Below are 25,220 nucleotides of genomic sequence, written 5' to 3'. Positions count from 1 at the left end.
GCAAAACCCTAGATTCAATATATTCCATACAATAGACATAAAAAAATGGTTATTCAACAATGAGCTCACTTAACGAGATAACATACATGAAATTCCATTCATTGATCCAAGACGATAGCTCCGAAGACAAACAATTTGCTCCAAACATCAAAGTACATTAATAGGTCAAATCTCTACCACTGGGAAAGAGGGATGAAATTCTCTAAAGAGAAGTCCAAATCTCCAAGTTGTGATCATGATTTACAACAAATGATCTCTCCTCTACTTACACAAGGAGTCAAATAGTTGATTTAGCCTAATGCCCACTAAAACAATAAAATAATGATGCAACAAGAAGTTAGGTCACAAGCCGACCTAATAGCCAATGACAAAACACAAATGATTGCCCACACGTGTGAGCCGTAAGAAAGAATGTGCTAACAGCATCCATGCATAGGCCCTTTTAGGTAATGCCTTGAGGGTTAAGGATGCCAATTGAATTGTAGAATCCCTCTAAAATCAAGATGTTAAGGTTGGCCTTCACAATTCTACTAATCTCTCTCTGTGGGCCGCCAAATTGAGGCCCTCTAAAATCAAGATGTTAAGGTTGGCCTTCACAATTCTACTAATCTCTCTCTGTGGGCCCCAAAATTGCATCTTGGGGTCAAAATGTCATCGCATGGGTCTCTAAGTGGCCAAAATACCCGTCTCTGCTCCAACATTGGGGGCTTTTCAAGGTGGTGCTCGCCCTCCCATGTCTCAAAGTGTGAGACGTCCGCTGGGCCCTGGATCAACTACCATCCCTCTCATAGTGCTAAGTTGATTGGGGGCACGCTGGGTCTAAGTGCATCATCCCATAAAAGTCATCAATGTAGAGCAAAGTGTTGGAACGCTATGGGTGCTAGAGGTTCCCATGAGTATGTATGATGCTCTACTGTTGCTTGGAGTCCCATGGCTTCTCACCTATATATGTCAATATGCTCCTCTAGAAGACCTGGGCCCCAGTTAAGTGGCCAAAGCCATTGTGAAATTTTATCTATTGCAACTACTGGAGATTATTCTTCTAACTCATAAATTAATTCTGCAATTTATTTACTACGCAAAATAACGAATAAAATCACAACCCACAGCTATTTTCTACCTCTGAAATAACTTCCCCAACCTTTGCGCTAAGATGCTTGCGTCAGCCTCTGCGCAGTCCCTACACTGGCCCTCTAAAGATTTCGGTCTTCCTTCCTTCGACTCTTTCGGGAACTAAAAACTTTCTCCCGAAATGTTGTTGATCTCCTCTTCCACCTGCTACTCACCCTCTAGCCCTATCTTCTCTGTTGAGCTGCTGCTACTGAGAAAATCGAACTGCCCGGGCAACTGAGTATGTACACTACATGATCTCCATCAGCACATCAACTTTCTCTTATAATCCATTGTTGGAGCACCAACGGCCAAGATTAAAACTTAATCAATGGATAGGATCATTTATGATCGATCCGTGTGAGTTTCTAGATGATTCAAGCCTTATCTCAATTAATATTGATTAATTAACCATATTCCCTAAGTTTAGACTTAGGAAATATTTAAAAATGAGTTAATAATCTAATTGAGACACTTCTAAGCGGAATTCCCAGAAAAGATTTCTGGGTTTTGGATTTTTCATGTATTCTAGCCTCTCCACAAAATTTCGTGGCTAGAACACATCCGATGCTACAAAAACTAACACTCCCTATTAGCGAGAAATGTGTTCTAGAGTTGTTGCCTCCTGTAGGGACACCCTGTCTCTGCATCATATCCTATCACAATGTTGATGTTTGGTTGCTGCTACCCACCAACTACTGCGCAACACTGATATGTGTTGCATCCGTGCTGTTGTTGGCCCTGCTGAACTGCTGCCAACACTGCAACTCCCCCTCCATTTGTTGATGTTGCAACTGCAACATCTGCAACTGAAAAGAGCTTGTCCCTACTACTGAAACGAGTTCTCCACCATACCCATTTGTTCTCTGAAATAGACGAACTTAGCTCTCCCTAGAGATTTCGTCAGTATATCTGCAACCTGCTCTTTTGTGGGAACATACTGTAGCTGGACTGCTCCTCGTTGTACACAATCTCTGATGATATCGATGTGCTTCGACCTGTCATGAAACATTGGATCCTGAGAGAGCTTTATGCAACTCTGATTATTACAATAGACATTAGTCGCCTCCATCATCTGCCTAAACAAGCGTACTAGCAGCTTCTGAATCCATATAGTTTCGCACGTAGCTGTGTTAGCTGTCATATACTCTGCTTCTGCAGAGCTCAGTGCTATTGACTTTTGCTTCCTGCTACACCAAGAAACCATCCCTGATCCAACACTGAAGCAATACCCATAAGTACTTTTCCTGTTCACTGAACTATCTGCCTAATCTGCATCTGTGTACCCACAAAGTCTGACGTCATCCTCTCAAGTATATTTCAACCCATAATCGACTTTGCCGCGAATGTACCTCAGAATATGCCTCGCTGCTATCCAACGTATTCCTTTCGATTCCACCATGAACTGACTAAGGGTATTGACTGTGAACCAAATATCTGGCCTCATGTTGACCAGATACATGAGAGACCCAATGAGTTGTCTATACAAGGTCGGGTCGACATCCTTGTCATCTGATGCATCTATTCCTTCCAGTTGGTAATCATCGATGTAGACATGACTCTGCAATCCTGCATTCTGAACCTCTTCAGAATATTTGTAGCGTATCTTCCTTTGTCCAAGGAAGATCTCCCCATCCTTCTACCACTCCTCCAATCCTAGGTAATAGTGCATCAACCCCAAATCCTTCATGTCAAATTCCACTGCCAGGTTTCTCTTGCAATCCTTTATGAGCCTTGATGATCCTGTCAAGTATAGATCATCCACATACAAAACTAGAATGACAAACACTCTTGACAAACCCCATCTGCTGCAAGTAGGTGTCAATTCTACCATACCATGCCCTGAGAGCTTGCTTGAGCCCGTATAGAGCCTTCTTCAATTTGCACACATGTGTACCTCTCCTGAGTCTCAAAGCCCTCTGATTGTTCTATGTACACTTCCTCCTCTATCATTTTGTTCAAGAAGGTTGTCTTGACGTCCGTCTAGTGAATCTGCCATCCCATCTGAGCTGCTAAAGATATAAATGACCAGATAGAAGTGTATCTAGAAACTAGGGCGAAGGTTTCCTCATAATCTATCCCTTCCTTTTGTGCATACCCCTTTGCCATGAACCTAGCCTTGTACTTTTCCACACTGTAGTCTGTCGCATATTTGATCTTACAGATCCACCTCGAACCTACAATTGAAATGTCTTTTGGCCTGGGCACTACCTCCCAAACATCATTCGTCATGATAGAGCTATATTCTTCTACCATGGCATCTATTCACACCTGATGTTGTGCGGCCTCTTGAATGCCGAAAGGTTCTGCAACATGAGCTACCAATGCTTGGTGTCTGTCAAGTTGTTTGCATTATCCCTTGCTCGTCTTAGGAGTTCCAATAAACTCTTATGCATCCCTTAATGTCTGACGAACCTCTATGTTGGCTCAACCACTACTCGTGGGAGGTTCTGCCAGCTCCTCATCCTGTCTCTACTACTCCATCTGCTGAGAACTCCCTGGATTTCCTGCACTTGAGGAAATACTAGTACTAGTCACAGTACTTGACCCTTGTGATTATTCTCCTGCTTGTCCCACTGCCTGCCCTTGCTGTTGGACTAAAGGAGCTTCTGCTAACTAATTCTGATCGCTTGTAAGCATCTCAGGATACCTCCTGAAAGCTCAGTCCTCCATGAACTTCACATCTCGCCTTACTACTATCTTCCTATTGCTAGGAATGTAGATTATGAATGCCTTTGAGGTTTAGCTATACCCAACGAAAAACTCTGTTAAGTTTAGGTATGTTCTATGCTTAGAGCAATTTATTTCAATTTTCATAGTTAGCTTAGCAATCACATCAGCATCAACGTAAACTGCAGATAGAACATAAACATAAATCACAGAAGACAAGCCAAAACAAGAGGACACAAGATGTGGCGCTAGCCAGGGACAAACCCCAATGTGGGGAAACCCTTGATCAATTCTTCTTATATGTTCTTCAATAGTTCAACAGAGAGAGAGAGAGAGAGATAGTACATTTACAACTGAAGTCAACACTTTGACTTATCTAAATGAGAGCATAGATCATCTCTAAGAAGATGATACATGAGATCAGTTGAGGACATGTTGCTTCAACTGATTCTCCAAGGTTATTCCTTCACCTATCATCGTGTTGCATCTCATCATCATGCTGCGCCTCACCGTGCTGCACCCATCATCACAATGTTGCGCCTCACCGTGCTGCACCCATCATCACAATGATGCATCTCATCATGCTTCATCAATCATGACAGTACCCATCACTATACTGCATCATGTGCCATTGTTGCACCATGTTGCGATACTAACCTATGTGTTTGCTGCACCTAGCTAGCTTGTTGTCCCTTGCTTGCTTGTTGTCCCAAGCATGCTTGTTGTCCCTTCCATGCTAGTTGTACTTGCTGCACTAAGTATCATGTTGTTGTCCCAATGTGTTATACTAGCAGCACTATGAACTTGCTATATCATACGGTTGTACCTCACCCTTGTGTTGCCCCTATTTATGCTACGATACACTTCATCGTTGTACCCATCATGCTACAGCATTCATCAACATGTTGTTGCAATACATCTGCTGCTTGCAACATCATGCTGCTTCAATGTATCATCATTGTTTTCTCCATCTAAGTGACTGTATTATTATCAACACAATCCTAACATATGCTACCTTGTTGGACAGACTTCAACGTATACCCTTCAGCTTTCTTCTCCACGATACAAGCCGCTTTCAGACCTTCCTTCCTCCATGGTTGTGACTGGGGCATGCTTGAATAGTCTTCCTTTATATCACATGTTGGACTACGGTTAGGGCAGCATAGAACTTCTCCATAGGGTTGCGTATAGGGCAGCGTAGGGCTCTCCATAGGGTTGTGTATAGGGCAGTGTAGGGCTCTCCATAGGGTTGCGTATAGGGCAGCATAGGGCTCTCCATAAAGTTGTGTATAGGGCAGCATAGGGCTTTCCATAGAGTTGTGTATAGGGCAGCGTAGGGCTCTCCATAGAGCTGTGTATAGGGCAGCGTAGGTCTCTCCATAGGGCTGTGCAAAGGGCAGTGTAGGGCTCTCCATAGGAAACGTAGGGCTCTCCATAGAGTTGTGTATAGGGAACTGTAGGGCTCTCCATAGAGCTGTGTATAGGTAGGCTTCCTTCACTGCGTTAAAATCTCCTCCATGATAGCGTTAGGATCTAGGGCATCCTCTAGGGCAGCATATCCTCTTTAGATCTCTCCTCCCACCAAAACCCAAAGACAAGTGGAGAGGAAGAGATCACCAAGAAGATGTGTGTCCAAATGACTTTCAAGGCACCTCTATTTATACTAAAACGTTGAGAACAAGTGGGGTTTATTTGGTCGCTAGCCGACCTTGACGAATTGTCCCATAACACAAATAAATTCATATCTCCATGAATACTTATCGAAATCGGATGATCTTTAGATCAATCCTACACCTCTCGATGAGAGGGATCCAAGAAAAATATCAATTGCCATTAATAAGATGACCCACATGGAGTTTGGCCCTAGTTGCCAATTTTAACACTCCCTCTCAACTAGGGAGAACTCCATCCGTTGATCCATATGTCCGACTATACTATCTCTCGCATCAAAGCCCTACACTGCTCTGCGGAGCTCTGCTCTACTCTGCTGAGCTCTGCTCTGCTCTGCTCTGCTGAACCATGAAGAAGAAGAATTGATCGAGAATGTCTCATACCATTCTCTACTGGCCCAAAATCAGTTTCATCTAAAGAGAGTGTCATATCACTCTTACTAACCCGAAGTCAGTTTTATTGATCCCAGATCAATATCACAAGAGAGTGTCTCAAACCACTCATACTGATCCCAGATCAATGGAGGTCATCCTAGCATAGGCAGTACGGTAGATACAATGATGCATCCATCAATAATACTACTATGGTCCCTAACCCCATTTCCCTACTCATTGATTAGATGAGAGGTACTTCCCATGAGTCCCAGACTGCATGGGTAGGATGCCTCAACAGGAGAACGAATCATCTTGTCCCACAGGAGAACGAATCATCCTGTCCAACATTCGCCACAAAAGAACTAATCATCCTGTCCCAAAGTCACCACAGGGTATCATAAGGGAAGGCTGAACCTTTCACCCTGTACATAGCGCACCACCAGGGGAGGTTGTGTCGCCCTGTGGTCGCATGTCGCTCCAGTAAGTACCCCAAGCCCCCCAGAGCTCAATGCATGCAACATGCAAGACGCTTATAAGAAGGTCTCTCAACGACTCCAAGTCGTTCGGGAAAGTCACAGATTTGACCTTTCCCCGGGGTTTTGATAAAATGTATGCGACCTGTACATCAATCTCAATACGATGGAGCCTCCTCACTCATCAACTTACCATATCCCAGATAAGGTAGTATATGATGTCTATCTGCTGGAGCAATCATCGAATACAGGATTCCTCAACAATCAAATCCCCCTCTAGTTGTCACAGAGGGTTACGATGGTATTCATCATATGTACAAACAACTCACTGAAGAGCTTCCACAACCAGGCAGCTTCATACGAGATCATACTCGTAGCTATGTATTCGGTCTCAGCGGTGCTTATAGCAACTGACTTCTGCTTCCTGCTCATCCATGATATCGAAGCAGAACCCAAAGAGAACCAGCACTGAGAAGTGCTCTAGTGATCCTCCACACTGCCTGCCCAGTCAGCATTCGAATAATCATGCAGCTTCATATTTTCGGCAGTGTATCTCAATCCATGAGAGATTGTGCCCCGAAGATATCTCAGAAGATTCTTGGCACCAATCCAGTGAGGCTCAACCAAATATGAGCTCACCATGCTAACTGTAAAACACATGTCCGAACGGAAGTTCACCAAGAACATCAATGCAAATGAGTTTATGAAACTCAGAGGCATTTCTCAAATCTAATCCGGCATCATCACCATATAACTACTGAAAGTTAAGATCCTCAAGGTAGTCACGGGTTTGCAGTTTACCATTCCACATATGGAATCCAACTCCCTCTTACTTCTACAAGTGAGAGGGTCTGCACCTGTCAAAAATAGGTCGTTTCTCAGAAGGTACCAGTATGAGAGGTCTATCATCCACAACCTTCAAACAATGGTTTGGATCGACTTCACTTTCAGTGTATCTCAGCTTCATCAGACAGTTATCAATCCTCTCATATTAGGCCCAGGGTGTTTTACTTCAAGCCATAGAGGGCTTTCTTCCACCTGTATACATGAGATTCCCAATCATGAATCTCAAACCCCTCGGGTTGTTCCAAACCTGTGGACCTGCTACATGAGGGGAATGGTCCCCTTGTAAGATTTTCCTTCGGTACATCTCAGACATGTACCTTCATGCTCTTCTTGAATTCAGGCATCCGAGTCACCATCTAACTCACATCGGTTAGGGCCTCATACAGTAGATCTCAATTGTTATAGATGAGATATGTCATGATCCCCAATGGACCATCCTGCAACTTGACACAAATTGCCAACCCTGAACCCATGAGTAAAAGCATCTTTGAAAATTTCATTTTCAAACACGTACCTTTCCATCGATGAATGCCACCCTGTAACCTTTGACTTCCATCGCCGAAATGGACACCAGGTTCTTCTTGTGATTAGGTACATAAAAGAGATTATGTAAATGAATCGAGTTACCCTCATTCAATTGAGGGGTAACATTCCCTACACCCTTTCCGAGATAGGTGGCATCGGCTCCAAGTATAATCCCACGATTGTTTCCATCTCTACCAAATTAAAGAGAGCACCCTTCTATCTAATGAAATGCCTTGAAGCACTATAATCAATAAGCTAGATTCCCAAAGAATCTGAAGGAGAGGGCCAATACAAGATAGTGCTTCTTTATCTTGTCAAAAACAACATTTGACTCTTCATACTTGGGGTTCCTTGCTTTCTCTGAAGAGTCAGTCGTTTGCTTGATGTCCCTGGAATGAATGTTATCATCATCAAATGATGTGTCCCTACCATTCGAACACTTCTCGCATAATGGCCGAACTAGTTATCTGCCTTTCCTTCCACCTTGAGATCCGGTCTTCCCAATGAAGTGATCTTTAGGTAGGCCATATTCCGCTGCGCCATTCTAATAATATTCTCTGGTTCGATTTCACCCTCAGTGAATTTGAAGAGGGATGAGGAACCAATTAATCCTTTTGTCCTTTCCTAACTATCTTCGATGATTGCTCTTTCACTCTTGCTTGGGCATTATCTTCACCTCACCTCTGATACCATGTTAAGTTTAGGTATGTTCTATGCTTTAGAGCAATTTATTTCAATTTTCATAGTTAGCTTAGCAATCACATCAGCATTAAAGTAAACTGCAGATAGAACATAAACATAAATCGCAGAAAACAAGCCAAGACAAGAGGACACAAGATGTGGCGCTAGCCAAGGACAAACCCCAATGTGGGGAAACCCTTGATCAATTCTTCTTATATGTTCTTCAATAGTTCAACAGAGAGAGAGAGAGAGAGAGAGATAGTACATTTACAACTGAAGTCAACATTTTGACTTATCTAGATAAGAGCATAGATCATCTCTAAGAAGATGATACATGAGATCAATTGAAGACATGCTGCTTCAACTGATTCTCCAAGGTTATTCCTTCACCTATCATTCTGTTGCATCTCGTCATCATGCTGCGCCTCATTGTGCTACACCATGCTGCACCCATCATCACAATGTTGCATCTCATCATGATTCATTAATCATGATGGTACCCATCATCGTACTGCATCATGTGCCATTGCTGGACCATGGTGCCATACTGACCTATGTGTTTGTTGCACCTAGCTAGCTTGTTGTCCCGAGCATGCTTGTTGTCCCTAGCATGCTCGTTGTCCCTTCCATGCTAGTTGTACTTGTTCCACTAAGTATCATGTCATTGTCCCAATGTGTTATACTAGCAGCACTATGAACTTGCTATATCATACTGTTGTACCTCACCATTGTGTTGCCCCTATTTATGTTATGATACACTTCATCGTTGTACCCATCATGCTACAGCATTCATCAACATGTTGCTGCAATATATCTGTTGCTTGCAACATCATGCTGCTTCAATGTATCATCACTATTTTCTCCATCCAAGTGACTGTACTATTATCAACACAGTCCTAACATATGCTTCCTTGCTGGACAGACTTCAACATATACCCTTCAGCATTCTTCTCCATGTCATACAAGCCGCTTTCAGACCTTCCTTCCTCCATGGTTATGACTGGGGCATGCTTGAATAGTCTTCCTTTATATCACATGGAGGACTGTGGTTAGGGCAGCATAGAGCTTCTCCATAGGGCTTCGTATAGGGCAGCGTAGGGCTCTCCATAGGGCTTCGTATAGGGCAGGGTAGGGCTCTCCATAGGGCTGCGTATAGGGTAGCGTAGGGCTCTCCATAGAGCTATGTATAGGGCAGCGTAGGGCTTTCCATAGAGTTGTGTATAGGGCAGCATAGAGCTCTCCATAGGGTTGCGTATAGGGCAGCGTAGGGCTATCCATAGGGATGTGTATAGGGCAGTGTAGGGCTCTCCATAGGGTTGCGTAAAGGGCAGTGCTTTATGCAACGTAGGGCTCTCCATAGGGCTATGTAAAAGGAAACGTAGGGCTCTCCATAGAGTTGTGTATAGGGAAGCGTAGGGCTTTCCATAGATCTGTGTATAGGGTAGCATAGGGATTTCCATAGAGCTGTGTATAAGGCAGTGTAGGGCTCTCCATAGAGCTGTGTATAGGTAGGCTTCCTTCACTGCGTTAAAATCTCCTCCATGATAGCGTTAGGATCTATGGCATCCTATAGGGCAGCGTATCCTCTTTAGATCTCTCCTCCCACCAAAACCCAAAGACAAGTGGAGAGGAAGAGATCACCAATAGGATGTGTGTCCAAATGACTTTCAAGGCACTTCTATTTATACTAAAACGTCGAGCACAAGTGGGGTTTATTTGGTTGCTGGCCAACCTTGACGAATTGTCCCATAACACAAATAAATTCATATCTCCAGGAATACTTATCGGAATCAGATGATCTTTAGATCAATCCTACACCTCTCGATGAGAGGGATCCAAGAAAAATATCAGCTGCCATTAATAAGATGTGATCCACATGGATTTTGGCCCTAGTTGCAAATTTTAACAAACTCCTCTATAGTCGGATCCAGTTTGGTCCTTTTATCGTCTGGCACGTGACAATAAGCAACGCTGCCAAAAATTCTAAGGTGGCTGACTTCAGGCTTCTTCCCCGTGAAGACTCCTTCTGGCGTTTTCTTTCCCAATGCTCTATGAGGAGTCTTGTTTTGAATATACACTGTCGTGTTACATGCTTCTGCCCACAGAAATTTGGGTAGATCCTCGTCATATAACATAGTTTTTGCACCTCCAACAATGGTTATGTTTTTCCGCTCCGCTACACCATTTTGTTGTGGAATATATGGAGTTGTCCATTCTCTCTTGATGCCTTCCTTCACACAGATATCTATGAAGTCTTTAGCAATATACTCTCCACCATTATCTGAGCGAAGTACTTTGATCTCCTTCCTTGTTGCATTCTCCACGAGAGCTTTAAACTCTCTGAGACGATCGAAGACCTCATCCTTGGTCTTCAAGAAGTAGATCCAGGTTTTCCTGGAATGATCATCAATAAAAGTGACAAAATATTCGGCACCGCTGAGAGCTCTAGTGGACATCGGGCCACAAAAATCTAAGAGTATAAGTCTTAACATGCCATCAGCTCTGCTGTCACTCCTTGGAAATGTTGTCTTAGCATACTTCCCAAGTACGCACCCTCTGCAAACATCATCGTGTTCAATTCCTAGTTCAGGAACCCCTATTACGGTTTCTTTGAGCTTCCTGAGCGCTCCATGATGTAGATGTCCCATTCTTTTGTGCCATGGTTCATTCATCTCCTTCCCACTGCTATTGTCACTGCCTATTAGTGCCATTGAAGAATCGATTTGTAACCGGTACAACCTGTTACTTCGAACTCCAATCTGTCTTACCTTCTTCCAGCTCGGGTGTTTGACATACACTTTCTTCCCTACGAAGTGAACATCATACCCTTTACCGTGTAATTGGGATACTAAAATCAGGTTCATACCCAATCCTGACACATGTAATACAATTGAAGCACTGGTGCTTGCTCCTAACTCCCCTTGAAAATCTATGGTACCTCTCCCTACTGGAGTACATTTCATTTTGTTACCCATAGTAATCTATAAATCCATCTGCTCATCTTTGTAGCTAGAAAAATATTCTCTAACCCCTGTCATGTGAGTTGAAGCTCCACTGTCTATGTACCAAACTCCCTGTGAAGTTGATCCTGCTAAGCAAGCAAATTCATCTTGAAATCTGGAAGACAAATCTGAAGTCTCTTGAATGTTACTTTTATCCATGGCTATACTAGAACAAATTTATTGTCCCATTTCTCTTTTCCTCCTTACATGTATTCTGATCTGCAGCGTGCACCAAAACTCTCTGTGTCCAACGAGTATTTTGCTCAGCAAAAATCTGAACTGTGACTACTCCCTTTGACTTTTGAAATCACTAATCTGGGCAATTCGATTTTCTTACCTCCTTTCAACTCAATATTAAAAAAAAAAATCAAATTGTTACCCTAGCAACTAGAACTGCTTGTTTTGGGCTCTGTACAGTGTCTCTGGGAATTGCGATCTGCTATTCCCTCTGAACAACAAAATTCCTTTCTCTATGGTGAAAATAGCAACAAGAAACGCTAAAAATATAAGTCCTAAAAATAGCACTGCTATAAATAGCAGTTTGGGTACTAGTGCTGGATTGAGCAACAAGGAATGAAAAATGGAAGTGCTAAAAATAGCATTGCTATTTTTAGCAGTTCGGGATGGATTACAATTTTAGTCAGTCCCTGGACTAAAATAGGAAGTAAAATTCGAATTTGAACTTAACCGTTGTTTGAAAATAAATTAATTAATTCACCATGAGTTAATTAATTGTGAAAAATCAAACATGGAGTCTATGTGAGGACATGCAACAGTTTCTCCATTAATTGAGGAATTTATCCATCAGTTAAAGAGATAAGGATGAGTTCTAATTTGAGTTGTAATTAGTTGGCTCAGTTAACTAAGTCAACTCTAGTTAGATTGATTTAAAAAGTCTGTTTAAATTAATGTGAGTTCAGTTAGTTAATGCATGCTTGCATATAACTGTTGCACTTCAGATAACTGAATATTCTCTCATGAATAACTCATGCATGTCAGTGCAGACAGCTATCAGTTGGATGGATTTTTCCTATAAAGGAAGCTCATCCATGGAGAAGGATTTATCTCCTTCAGGATTGCGCAGTTGGATCAGAGGTTAGTGAGTGTGTGAAAAGGCCAATTCACACAAGTGGCTACACTGAACCCCAAGGAAAATTGCGCAAAAAAATAGGAGGCTTGGAGGGCAGAGGAGAAGGTTTGAGAGAGGCCTTTAACTGTCTATGAGCAGCAGAGGGATTGCAGAGAGAGCGGGATAGCTTGTGAGCTGATTCTTTTTGTAATCCAGACTATATTTCCACTTGTATGATAATACAGAGTTGGGGTTTTAGGCTAAGGCTTTCCCCTGGTTATTTCTTCTATGTTATGTGTGATTGATTTCTCATTCTCGGTTATATGTGTTCTCTTGATCTTACTCAATTCAATTAAGCTTTTGAAAAGTGTTGTAGAAGTAGATCTTGTATTGTGTTTTAGTATATTGCATAATCTATTGATCTACAGTGGGAAATTCTACATGGTATCAGAACGAGGTTTTGTAGAAAAAGTTCTACATGGTATCAGAGCAAAGGTGATCAAAGCAGAGAACAATATACACGAAGAAGAGAATTCAAAATACAAACCAAGAACATAATAACAAGAACAAACAAACAAACAAACAAAAAATTGGGCCGCGAGTTTTCAGAGCAGATCTGAAAATTTTTGTCCAAAATTTTCAGAAACAAATAGCAGATCTGGATTCCTTGAAGAAAAATACCCAAATTCAAAAAAAAAAATCATCTGAATCGGAGCTCGGATGAGGGCGATATCGCTGATTTAAAATCAGTTATTTTTCCAGAAAATTTCGTGACGGTGGAAAAGATGAAACAAATTGGTGTGCTAGCCAAGAACCTGTATGCACTTGAGGTACAAGATGCATGCAAAGCCTTGAGGAGCAAGGCAAAGGTTAGATACTTGGTGGTTGAGAGGAGAGTACATTACCTCTCAACATGCAGCGCCAGAAGAAGTCTCAGACGATTGTGGTGGAGCCACGATTGGTGAAGCAGCTTCAGAAGATTGTGGAGCAGCCACAACTGGGGAAGCCAAGAGGAGACAGAGTGGAGACATCTACTCATGCAGAGACCTCCAATAAGGGGAAATTTCGAGCCAAGTGGACAGAGGGATCACATGCATCCATACCTCCAGGTAGAAAGTGGGGCAATGTGGAGTGACAGTCCCAAGAAGGATGGAATGGGGGCAAGATCATTGAGATACCCAACCTCTTTGATTAGACCTTGCTATGGGAGCCTCGACGAAGAGTAGCAAGACTGGCTGAGTGGGTAGAGACAAATGTGGATGGAGCGGCAGAGAAAGCTACAGTGTAAGAGTCCCAAGACAGTGTAGAGCTAGCAGACTGCAACAATGAGAGAGGCACAGGAGTGTTGCACCAATGCAGGATGGCACAGAGAGGTGTGCAACGATGCAAGATGCATGGAGTGTTGTAGCAGCTCAGAGGTCAGAGAGGGAGCACATGTCAGCGGCAAATAGAGCTTCAGCATCAGAGTATGTTTCTAGCCCAACAGAGAGGTTAGTTGGGAGTTTTTTTGTTTCTAGAGTTGCAGGAGCAACCACACTTGGTAGAAGTGTTGCATGCAGAACATTCCAAAGGTACAGGATCGGGTTCGAGTTGAATGTCTTTCTTGTTGAGAGGGAGTGTTGAAAATAGCAACAAAAAATGCTAAAAATAGAAGTGCTAAAAATAACATTGTTATAAATAGCAGTTTGGGTACCAGTGCTGGATTGAGCAACAATGAATGAAAAATGGAGGTGCTAAAAATAGCATTGCTATTTTTAGTAGTTTGGGATGGATTCCAATTTTAGTCAGTCCCTGGACTAAAATAAGATGTAAAATTCGAATTTGAACTTAACCGTTGTTTGAAAATAAATTAATTAATTCACCATGAGTTAATTAGTTGTGAAAAATCAAACATGAAGTCTATGTGAGGACATGCAACAGTTTCTCCATTAATTGAGGAATTTATCCATCAGTTAAAGAGATAAGGATGAGTTCTAATTTGAGTTGTAATTAGTTGGCTCAGTTAACTGAGTCAAGTCCAGTTAGATTGATCTAAACAATTTGTTTAAATTAATGTGAGTTCAGTTAGTTAATGCATGCTTGCATATAACTGTTGTACTTCAGATAACTGAATATTCTCTCATGAATAACTCATGCATGTCAGTTCAAACAAAGACCCAGTTGAGCTCAGAGGAGGGATAGTGTACTATCAGTTGGATGGATTTTTCCTATAAAGGAAGCTCATCCATGGAGAAGGATTTATCTCCTTCAAGATTGCGCAGTTGAATCAGAGGTTATTGAGTGTGTGAAAAGGCCAATTCACACAAGTGGCTGCACTAGACCCCAAATAAAATTGCGCAAAGAAATAGGAGGCTTGGAGGGCAAAGGAGAAGGTTTGAGAGAGGCCTTTGACTGTCTATGAGCAGTAGAGGGATTGCAGAGAGAGCAGGATAGCTTGTGAGCTGATTCTTTTTGCAATCCAGACTATATTTCCACTTGTATGATAATACAGAGTTGGGGTTTTAGTTTGGGGCTTTCCTCTGATTATTTCTTCTGTGTTATGTGTGATTGATTTCTCATTCTCGGTTATATGTGTTCTCTTGATCTTGCTCAATTCGATTAAGCTTCCGAAAAGTGTTGTAGAAGTAGATCTTGTATTGTGTTTTAATATATTGCATAATCTGTTGATCTACAGTGGGAAATTCTACACTCTACTTCTGAGCTTCCTGGCTGATAAATTAAAGCTCTGATACCATGTGAAATTTTATCTATTGCAGCTATTGGAGATTATTCTTCTAACTTAGAAATTAATTTTGCAGTGTATTTACTACGGCAAATAACAAATAAGATCACAGCACAGTTATTTTCTAACTCCGAAATAGCTTCCCCAACCTCTACGCTAAGATGGTTGCGTCAGCCTCTGCGCAGTCCCTACATTGGCCCTCTAAAGATTTCAGCCTTCCTTCTTTCGACTCTTCCAAGAACTGAAAACTTTCTCCCAGAATGTTGTTGCTCTCCTCTTCCACCTGCTACTCACCCTCTAGCTCTATCTTCTCTGTTTAGTTGTTGCTACTGAGAAAATCGAACTACCCGGGCAACTGAGTATCTGCACTAGATGATCTCTATCACCACATAGACTTTCTCTTATAATCCACTGTTGGAGCACCAACGACCAAGATTAAAATTTAATCAATGGCTAGGATCATTTTTGGGACGATTTGTGTGAGTTTCTAGATGATTCACGCCTTTTATCAATTAATACTGATTAATTAACCATATTCCCTAAGTTTAGACATAGGAAATATTTAAAAATTGGTTAATAATCTAATTGATTCACTTCTAGGCAAAATTTCCATAAACGATTTCTGGGTTTTGTAGATCTCATGCATTCTAGCTTGTCCACAAAATTTTGTGGCTAGAACAAATCTAATGCTACAAAAACTAACAGGCATGGCTATGGAACCACCTGTCAATTACACACAATATTCAATGCTAGCAACTACATCATTAGGTACATTTAATCGTCTTTACATCTAAGTGGATCAAGCTTGAAAGTAATGGGCAATTTGACATTTCAAATAAGACCTCCCCTTCCAAAATCAAGGCGTTGAACTCGCAATGATGTTACTTCCCTAGGTAGGAGTGCTTAATAGACCACCCTATTAGGTGTTTCCAGCCCCAAAGGGGAAGTGGCATATCCTTGGTCCACCCTTCACTTAATAGGCGTCATGTGAATAATGATGGAACAATTAGGAGAAGACTCCATGGCCAAGTGCCATGGTCAAAGGGACTAGCAATGATGGGCTCCACATCTTGAGTGTCCAAATGTGGGGAGACAACAATCGTGGATGCACGAATTACCAACTCGGACTTTGTTTCTCCACCCCTCTTGGTCGCCTTTTACTTTTTTCTTGATTTTTCTTTGTATAACTGCTCATAGCTCAAAGGATTAGAGCTTTCTTTGTATGACGTATAGCAATTATCACCCCCTTAATGATGAGGCATCTCATTGCCCATCAAGGGTGGGGACATGCAAGGGTTCCTTTTCATGATATGAAGGGCAACATGTGCTTAGGAACTGGGTGATGGCCATAACGAGTGAAGTAGAGCTCATGCTAGGCTTTTGCCCACATGTGTGTATGTCCCAACCATTTTTTGCATTTTGATCTTCTTTTGTTTTTGCTTGTGGCCATTGTACTTTTTTTCTTATTCTTTTAGCTACATCAACCTCCCAGGGCAAATTTTAGGCCCTACCTAGGTGTGAGGATGTAAGGTGCCAAACCCCATAGAACCAATGGTCAGTTGAACCTGATGAAGGGAGTTGGAGTATAGGGTTTATAATGTAAGATGGAAAGTGGTATGGAATAAGGAGAGATGGGACTATGTTATCTCAATCATGGTTTCCCAAGTAGTACCCCTCCTATACCCATTGGGCCATTAGGGGAGGTCCCACTGGACTATGATGAAAGGTAAAACCCCCCTTTAAGTTGAGGGATCAAAATCACAGTCAAAAACCCTCTTTCTTCCAAGTTACCCCATAATCCATGTCAAATGCCCAAATACAAACAAGCATAAGCACCCATTTGCAAAATGAATAAAGTACCTTTTGAGAAGACTATATTCCAACATGTGCTCTTGCCAAATGGGCAAGGAAACATGACTAATGCAGGTGGCGTAGATATGAATGGCACATCGTCATCAGCAAGTAGTGCCTATCAGGCAGGGGCTGTTGGCTGGCAGGCTGGAAGAGATGATGGGGGAAAATTTTCTCCTATGGGGTCACCCACTTTTGGTGGGTAACAAGAACAAGTAATAGTAAAAGGAGAAATTATTTTTCTTCTAGTGAAACTACTGCAAATGAAAAAAGCTCAAGAAACGCACTCCATCTAGTGTCAAGAACATCAAGGCAGACATACAGAACTGAAAATCAGTGAAATTTTTGCAACAATTTCATCTAGAATTGGGTAGGTGATAGAGTTTCAAAAACAGAATACCAATAGCAGTAAAGGACCTGAAATAAGTGCCAGACCTCCAATATCAGGTTACATCTAAGGGAATCTGCACAGCAGATGGAAAATGGTCGTTTCTGAAATAAGGTCAAATTTGAAAATTCACATAGAAAATAGCAATCAGAAATAGAGGTTGATGCAAGTGAACAGGAATTCATATCCTTCAACAGACTTAGAGGTTGTCCTACAAGTACAATTATGTTCTAAAGTTCCAGGTGAAGTTCAATGACCAAAGCACTTATTGATACTAGCCTTATTGAAGCCATTACTGTTTGTTTTCCAGCTGATGGATCTGAATGGAAAAGAACTAACTGCGGAGTCTTTGGGCAACGGCAAAAGCAATCCAAGGTTGTACTGCTAGACTAGTTGAGAATTAGCAGAAGACTCCTTGTTAAAATCGCAACTTCATTGTTTTGTGTGGGATAGTGACATTCTAAGTTGTTGCTATGCAACATAAGCCTCAAAATGAATAAAGAAGGCATGAATTCCAGCATTTGAAGAAGCTTTTCCACAAAGCAAAGATCATATCCAGACATTAGATATCAATATTTATTATCTGACGTTGCATTTCAGGAAAGCTGAGGAAAGTATCTCCTTCGTCAACCAATTCGTCGTGGTGTGTTCTGTAAAAAAATCTTTTCACGAACCAACATTATCCAAGTAGAAATTAAAAACATGCAGTGTGAAGTTTAATGTTGCCATTTTTCTGAAACATAAGGGCCTGTTTCAAGTGGCTTGACTTGCTCCACTATAATATCAACAATCAAGCAATCAAGCAGTTCCATTAAAACCAGGCATCCAGTTTGGCATTTTCACATGCATGTAGTGTCAAGATGAAATGTCAAATTTGTGTGGGAAGTCATAGCATTTTCTGTATTACAAAAACAATTTACAACGCAAATGAGCTTTTTAGATAGGTCAACTATCAGAAAAGTTCGTGTGTCAATTCACAGTGCTTCTGTCACATGCTCTGCCAGGAAAGAGCGAGAGTGTGTGTTCAGATGTATGAAGCTCGTGTGAAATTGGGACACTAAAAATTTCCAGCCATAAGTATGTGAAAAATTAAAATATGCAATTGACTCAAAAAACGCAGTTCAACAAAAAAATGCTTATGTCCGGATGAGTCAATGTCGGCAACCATAGGTAGCCGATTCCACATAGGAAGTGAAGCAGCCAGATCCAGATTAGTGAAATTTTCCCACACAGAAAAATTGGGCTCCAAATTTCATTACCAAATATTATCTGGCATTTTGTATAAGCCAAATTGTCTTCAAGTGCTATTACCATTATGAGTTTGGTATCATTGATATAGCAATCAAACTTAGACCTTGGTCAATGTGAGCATGGCAGCCGTGGATTCTTTTAAGCTTCATATGAATTTTATAGTGAGCAATCTATGTCAAATGTATGCAGCTCGTGTAAAATTGGGGCAATGAAAATTTCCAGCCATAAGTATGTGAAAATATGCAGTTGGCTCAAAAAACACAGTTCGATAAAAAATGCTTATGTGGGGAGGGGTCAATGCAGTCTGGTCAATGGAAACCATAGGTAACCCAGTCCATATAGGCAGTGAAGCAGCCAGATCCAGATTGGTGACCTTTTCCCACTCAAACAAATTGAGCTCCAAATTTCATAGCAAATATTATCTGGCATTCTGTATAAGTAAAATTCTCTTCGAGTGCTATTACCGTTATGAGTTTGGTATCATTGTTATAGCAATCAAACTTAGACCTTGGTCAGTGCGAGCATCGCAGCTGTGGATTCTTTTAAGCTTCATATGGATTTTTCATAGTGAGCAGTCTACGTCAAAGCAGCTAGGGAGTTCTGTTATATCACCTAAGCTGCTTTTATCTGTGAAACAGATGATGTCAAAGTAGTCTCTCAGTTGTCAATGTAGTTTCAGGCTCACGAGGTAAGATGAGTCTGTCAGGCCTTATTTTGTTTGACAGCCAACTCACAATATAGTTTGTAAAGGTTTGCACTCGAATAATACCCAGGCAACCCTTGTTTGCAAACAATAATTAACGAGTGTGCTTTTAAATATACAAGCCCTACCCTCTAGCAATCCATATTGAATATATTAAGTTCAAGAGAAAATGCAAAGGGACTTCAATTAGAAACAATATTTATCATATAAAATTGATACAAAGACCAACTTTCAATCAACAAACCTTGAAAAAGGTTGTAGATGAAACTATCTCGTCTAGCAGCTTCAACAAAAAATACACAGTGATTTCACTAGAATCTAGATGCAAACATGGTTACACACCATAGCATGCTCTTTGTTATGCATTATTAATAGTAACAAACCTCATCAAAAACAAGACCCATTTGCGAAGCATCACCATCACCAAATCTCTCTGCAACAATTTCAATTTGCAAGTTACACCCAAGTAAATGTCATGCACAAAAGCTGACAAGCCTAAGAGTCAGCCTATAATTTATACAAGTTAACAAGACAGAGAAATGGCATGCACAAAAGCAGCATATGTTGAAAAGCATTTAGCTATTGGACATGGTAAAATAATGAACTAGATACTTACCATCAAGACCAAACTGAGATCCCAAATAAACAGCGTCTTCCACAGGATCTTGCAGAGTAATTTGCTCTCGGGTTGTAACATGATGATCCACAAAATTGCTATACACATTCCAAAATAATGATTATGTCATTCACTGAAGACATGGTCACTTCTAAGAAGGAATCTTCTATATGCTAGAGATAAACAAAAACACACAAAAAAAACTATAAATACCAACCCATGGCAAAAGGAGCTATCTGGCAACTCTAAATCATCAAGATCAAAAGTTTCCGGAAGAGTAATAGAATGATATGGTGCTGTTGATGCCTCTGGTGGCAGATCCACTGCAGTGGAACGAAATGCTTGCTTTATCTTTACCAGGGTTTCACTACAGTCGTTGAAGAGGTAATTCACCTTCCGAGAATATATCCTCACAACCCCAAGCAGCAAATGACTGGACAGGCGGAGTGCAATTGGCACCTCAGGAAAGAGAATAGAGTCTACAAAAAATCAAAAGACAGAATGAGCATTAATAATACCTTGTCCTAATACAGAAAAATGGAAGTTGGGAAGTGATCTACATATGTATATGAGATAATATTATTTATGTCCAACAAATGACCACAAAAGTGACTCAATGAGACTAGAGGAGTAGATCCAGTGCAGGTAAAATGTGGGAGTGCAAAAGTAATTCCTTAACAATACGAAAGTAAAAAAAGATAAAGAACTAAAAGCAAAGTGTCCAATTTAGATTGTTCACTAAAATATTACAAATACCTACAGTAGTTAAAATGAAAGCTTATCCAATACAATCTATGAACTGTTCATAGGAATTCATGTCAATTTTAGTTAACAATGGTATGTTCTATGCTTAGCACAATTACTTTAATGTCCTTCAGCGGCCCAATGACAATTTCCAATAGCAATCACATTGACAGTAATTGTAGATAGAACATGAACAATAAAATGCAAAAGACAAGCCAAGACAAGAGAACACCAGCTTTGGCAGATGCCAGGGAAAAACCCCCAACATGGGGAAAACCCTTTGATCAGTTCTTCTTATTATTATATCAAATGTTCAGCAGAGAGAGAGAGAGTACAAAAGTCAAAACTGACTTGTCAAATCACAGTCAAATCTGCAGTCAACAGCAGTCAAATTCTGCCCTAACAGAACGTCAAAGATGGTCAATGCAGCAGCAAAACATCCTCTTTGAAGCTCGGTCAAAGACATTCAAACTTGGCCTTCAGAAGTGGTCAAAGTCAGCCCAAAATAGTCCTGAAAACAGTGGTCAAACCTGGTCAAATTCTGCACTTCAAGCCTCTGGTCAACCCAGTGGTCAGCCCTGGTCAAAGGTTCAGAATACCTTGGTTTCTGTGCCAATAGATGCATCTCTCCAAAACCAAAATTTTGACCCAAAAATCGCAGTCAAACTTGGTCAAATACCCCTTGGTCAACGCTGGTCAAACCCTGCAACAGTCCTGCAATTCGGCCCTGTAATTCGTCCTCTTTTCCAGCCACACATGTGAGAAGAATAGATGCCCAATGAGCTGTACGAACCTATCCAGCGAGGAGAGAGAAGAGTGTGTGAGATGAGATGATGCCAAATGGGGTTTTAGGTCTCTTATATTTATACACGTCCTTGAGGGTGAAGAGACATGTCCATTGGGCTTCATGAGCCTACATGATGATGTGGCCAACTTTGACAATTTGCACGTGTCGGCTTGACTTCAAAAACATATTTTCCCTTGCCCAAATTTGATGGTCTTTAGGTCGATTTTGGTCCTCTTGAAAAGAGGAATTCAATGCAATCATCATCTCCATCAAATGAATTGTCCAAAGTGGAATTTGGCCCTAGTTGCCAATTTTAACACTCCCTCTCAACTAGGGAGAATACCATCTGCAAATCCATCCATCATGATTGATCATCATACCATCCTATCGTCATGTACCATCTTTGTATCTCGTCTCAACTCTACTGAACATTGATATAGATAATGAAGAAGAATCGATCAATATTGAGTCACAAGACCTTACCACTCTCCACTGACAAAAGTCAGTACAGAGGTAGAACCCTAATCAGAGTTGATCTCAGACCAAGTTGTTGAACACCATGCATCCTAGACATAGGGAGTATGACAGTACACGATGCGTCCATCTATAGTGCTATGGTCCCTATCCTCTCTTCCCAACTCATAGTCCAGATTAGAGGTACTTCCCATGAGTCTCAGACTACATGGGTAGGATGTATGTTGGGGCATCTGTAGGAGAAGGTGAACCACTCATCCTGCTCATATGTCATAGGAGAAGATGAACCACTCATCCAATGCATATATCATCAATCATAGGGGAAGGTGAACCACTCACCCTACACATGTGTCATCAATCGCAGGGGAAGATGAACCACTCACCCTACACACATGTCAACCATCATGGGGTATCACAAGGGAAGGTGAACCACTCACCTTGTACACAGCGCACCTATAGGGGAAGGTGAACCACTCACCCTATGGTCGCTCACAGCTCCAAGAAGTACCCCAAGCCCCCAGGAGCTCCCAGACCTCAATGTCCAACTCAAGCGGGACCCTCATGGGAGGGTCCTTCCATGACTCCAAGTCTCTCTCAAAAGGCTAAGAATTTGACCTTCCCCAAGGGCTTTGTGAGGATGTCAGCAACCTTTTCATCAATCCTGATGTGCTACAACCTTATTGCTCCCCATTGTACAATATCTCGGATAAAGTGGTACCCGATATCAATGTGCTTGAAGGGGTCATGGAACAAGGATTCTCTAGAAGGTGAATCCCACTTTGGTTGTCGCAATAGATCACGATGGTATCCAACATGTGCTCAAATAGCTCAATGAAGAGCTTCCTGAACCAAACAGCTTCACAACAGGCCATACTAGCTACAATGTATTCGACCTCGTCGGTGCTTAAAGCAACCAATTTTTGCTTCTTGCTCATCCACGAAATCGAAGCAAACCCCAATGAGAAGCAACATCCTGACATGCTCTTTCGATCCACCACAGTGCCAGCCCAGTTAGCATTAGTATATCCATGTAGCCTCAAATCCTCGACAGTGTATCTCAGCGCATAGTTGATTGTGCCACGGAGATATCTTAACATATTCTTAGCGGCAATCCAATGTTGTGATGAGGCTCAACCATAAATTGACTCGACATATTCACAGTGAAGCATATGTTTGGATGGGAGTTTACCAAGAACATCAGGGTTTGCCAATTCGGGCCCAATAGCACTTCCACATAACTTCTTGAAGTTGAGTTCCATCGGAGTAGACATAGATTTGCAATGCACCATCCCATATCTCTCTAGTAGCTTCATAATGTATTTTTCTTGAGAAAGGAAAGTTTCACCTAGCTTTTGCCAAACCTCCAGGCCTAGGAAGTAGTGCATCAGTCCCAGGTCCTTCATCTCGAACTCAGAAGTCAACTTCCTCTTGCATTGATAAATGAGAAGGTCTACAAAAGTCAAAAAGAGATCATCGACATAAAGGACAAAAATGAATGGCATGGATCAACATAGCTCTTCATAAATCCTAGCTTCTTAAGAGAACTGTCAATCCTATCATACCAAGCCCTAGGGGTTTGCTTCAACCCATAGAGGGCTTTCTTCAATCTACATACATGTGTCTTTCGATCTTGTACTTCAAACCCCTAATGTTGTTCCGAGTAGACTTCCTCCTTAAGCGAGCCATGCAAGAAAGCAGACTTGGGGTCCATTTGATGTAGGCTCCATCCTTGATTGGCAAGGAGAGCAATAATAGATCAGATAGTGGTATATCGGGCAACCGGTGCAAATATCTCATCATAGTCCACTCCTTCCTTTTGATAGAAGCCACAAGCTACAAACATGGCCTTATATTTTTTAGCACTACCATCAGCTCCATGTTTGATTTTGTAAATCCATTTAGAGGTGACCACGGACTTGTCCTTGCATCTAGGGACCACGTCCCAGACATCATTCTTCATGATCGATTCATATTCCTCATTCATGGCATCCTGCCATACTTGGTGTTTTACAGCTTTTACGAACGAGCATGGTTCAGCTTGAACAATAGTACTCATAGCAACCAAGTACCCTTGATACCTGTTCGGCTTCTTGGCTTCTTACTTTCACGAAATGTCCCTCTTGAAGTAGTATGTCTTTTAGCATCTTCGCGAGTGTCTTTGAGCCATAGTGGTCATTTCCTTGAGATAGAGGGATCACCAAGAGGTGGACCAATAAGATCCTTCAGACCATCAACATCGAGCATAGGCTTGTCTGTCAAAGGTTCATCTTGTTTTCCTGCAGCATCATCATTGTCCTTCCTTGGAATGGCGAGATCTCTAGCTTTTCTAAGGGCAATATCTTCATCAAAGGTGACATCACGACTTACTTTCACATCTCTTTGACTAGGTACATAGATTTTATATGCTTTCGAATTTTCATTGTAGCTAACAAATATACCCTTGTTCACAAAAGCTTCCAACTTGTTCCTTTTTTTCTTTAGGCACATGAAAATACACAGAACAACCAAATATTCTAAAATGAGGAACATCAAGTTTCTTACCAGTGAAAACTTCCTTAGGTGTCTTGAAATCCAATGCTTGATGTGGACTCCTATTTTGAACATACACGACAATGTTGGCAACTTCTCCCCATAAGAACTTCGGTAAACCTTGATCATGGAGCATGGCACGGATGGCTCCCATGATTGTTCAATTCTTCCCGGTAACGTCATTTTTCTCAAGAGTGTATGGAACAGTTGTCCCCCTCTTAATGCCAGCCTCTCTGCAAAAGTCATTACATTCATTTGATTCATGTTCGGTTCCATTGTTGGTCCCTAATATCTTGATCTTCTTCCCTGTTTGATTTCCACCAATGATTAGAAAGAGCAGAACCATTTGAACACTTCTTCCTTCTTCTTAAAGAAATAGATCCATGTTTTACATGAGAAATCGTCCACAAAGATTGCATAATATAGGTATTCTCCCAACGATGTTACGGGCAACATACTAGATAGATCGGAAGGGACCAATTGAAGAATATCAGTAGTCTTGCTTTCACTAGAAGGGAATGGTACCCTTATAAGTTTCCCAGTTGCACAACCCTGACAAACACCTTCATGGTTAATATTGAATTCAGGCATACATGTAACCATCTTCCTTACCCTAGGTAAGGCTTTGTAATGTAAGTGTGCAAACCTCTAGTGCCATAGTTCAAATTGAAGAGAAGTATCGTTTTCCAAAGCTCCCAATGGACTTCCTCCAAACTTATAGAGACCATCAACCC

General features: G+C 41.4%; 1 protein-coding gene across 2 annotated transcripts in view; it reads right to left on the bottom strand.

Moving 5' to 3' along the window:
* LOC149139776 (uncharacterized) overlaps positions 1 to 25,220 on the bottom strand; it is a 219,281-nt gene that overhangs the window by 176,654 nt on the left and 17,407 nt on the right. For both annotated transcript variants that reach the window (XM_089446915.1, XM_089446916.1), the window contains exons 2-4: positions 20,170 to 20,431; positions 19,953 to 20,050; positions 19,720 to 19,769 (exon numbers count right to left, since the gene is read on the bottom strand). In XM_089446915.1, coding sequence (XP_089303041.1) covers positions 19,720 to 19,769; positions 19,953 to 20,050; positions 20,170 to 20,431 — 410 coding nt within the window. The remainder of the gene's footprint in view (positions 1 to 19,719; positions 19,770 to 19,952; positions 20,051 to 20,169; positions 20,432 to 25,220) is intronic.

This window comes from Pinus tabuliformis, chromosome X, assembly GCF_031772625.1.
Source record: "Pinus tabuliformis cultivar Carrire ecotype Pingquan chromosome X, CPIR1, whole genome shotgun sequence".
Classification (NCBI taxonomy): domain Eukaryota; kingdom Viridiplantae; phylum Streptophyta; class Pinopsida; order Pinales; family Pinaceae; genus Pinus; species Pinus tabuliformis.
The sequence above is the reverse complement of the archived record's forward strand: the minus strand, read 5'-3'. Positions and strand labels throughout refer to the sequence as shown.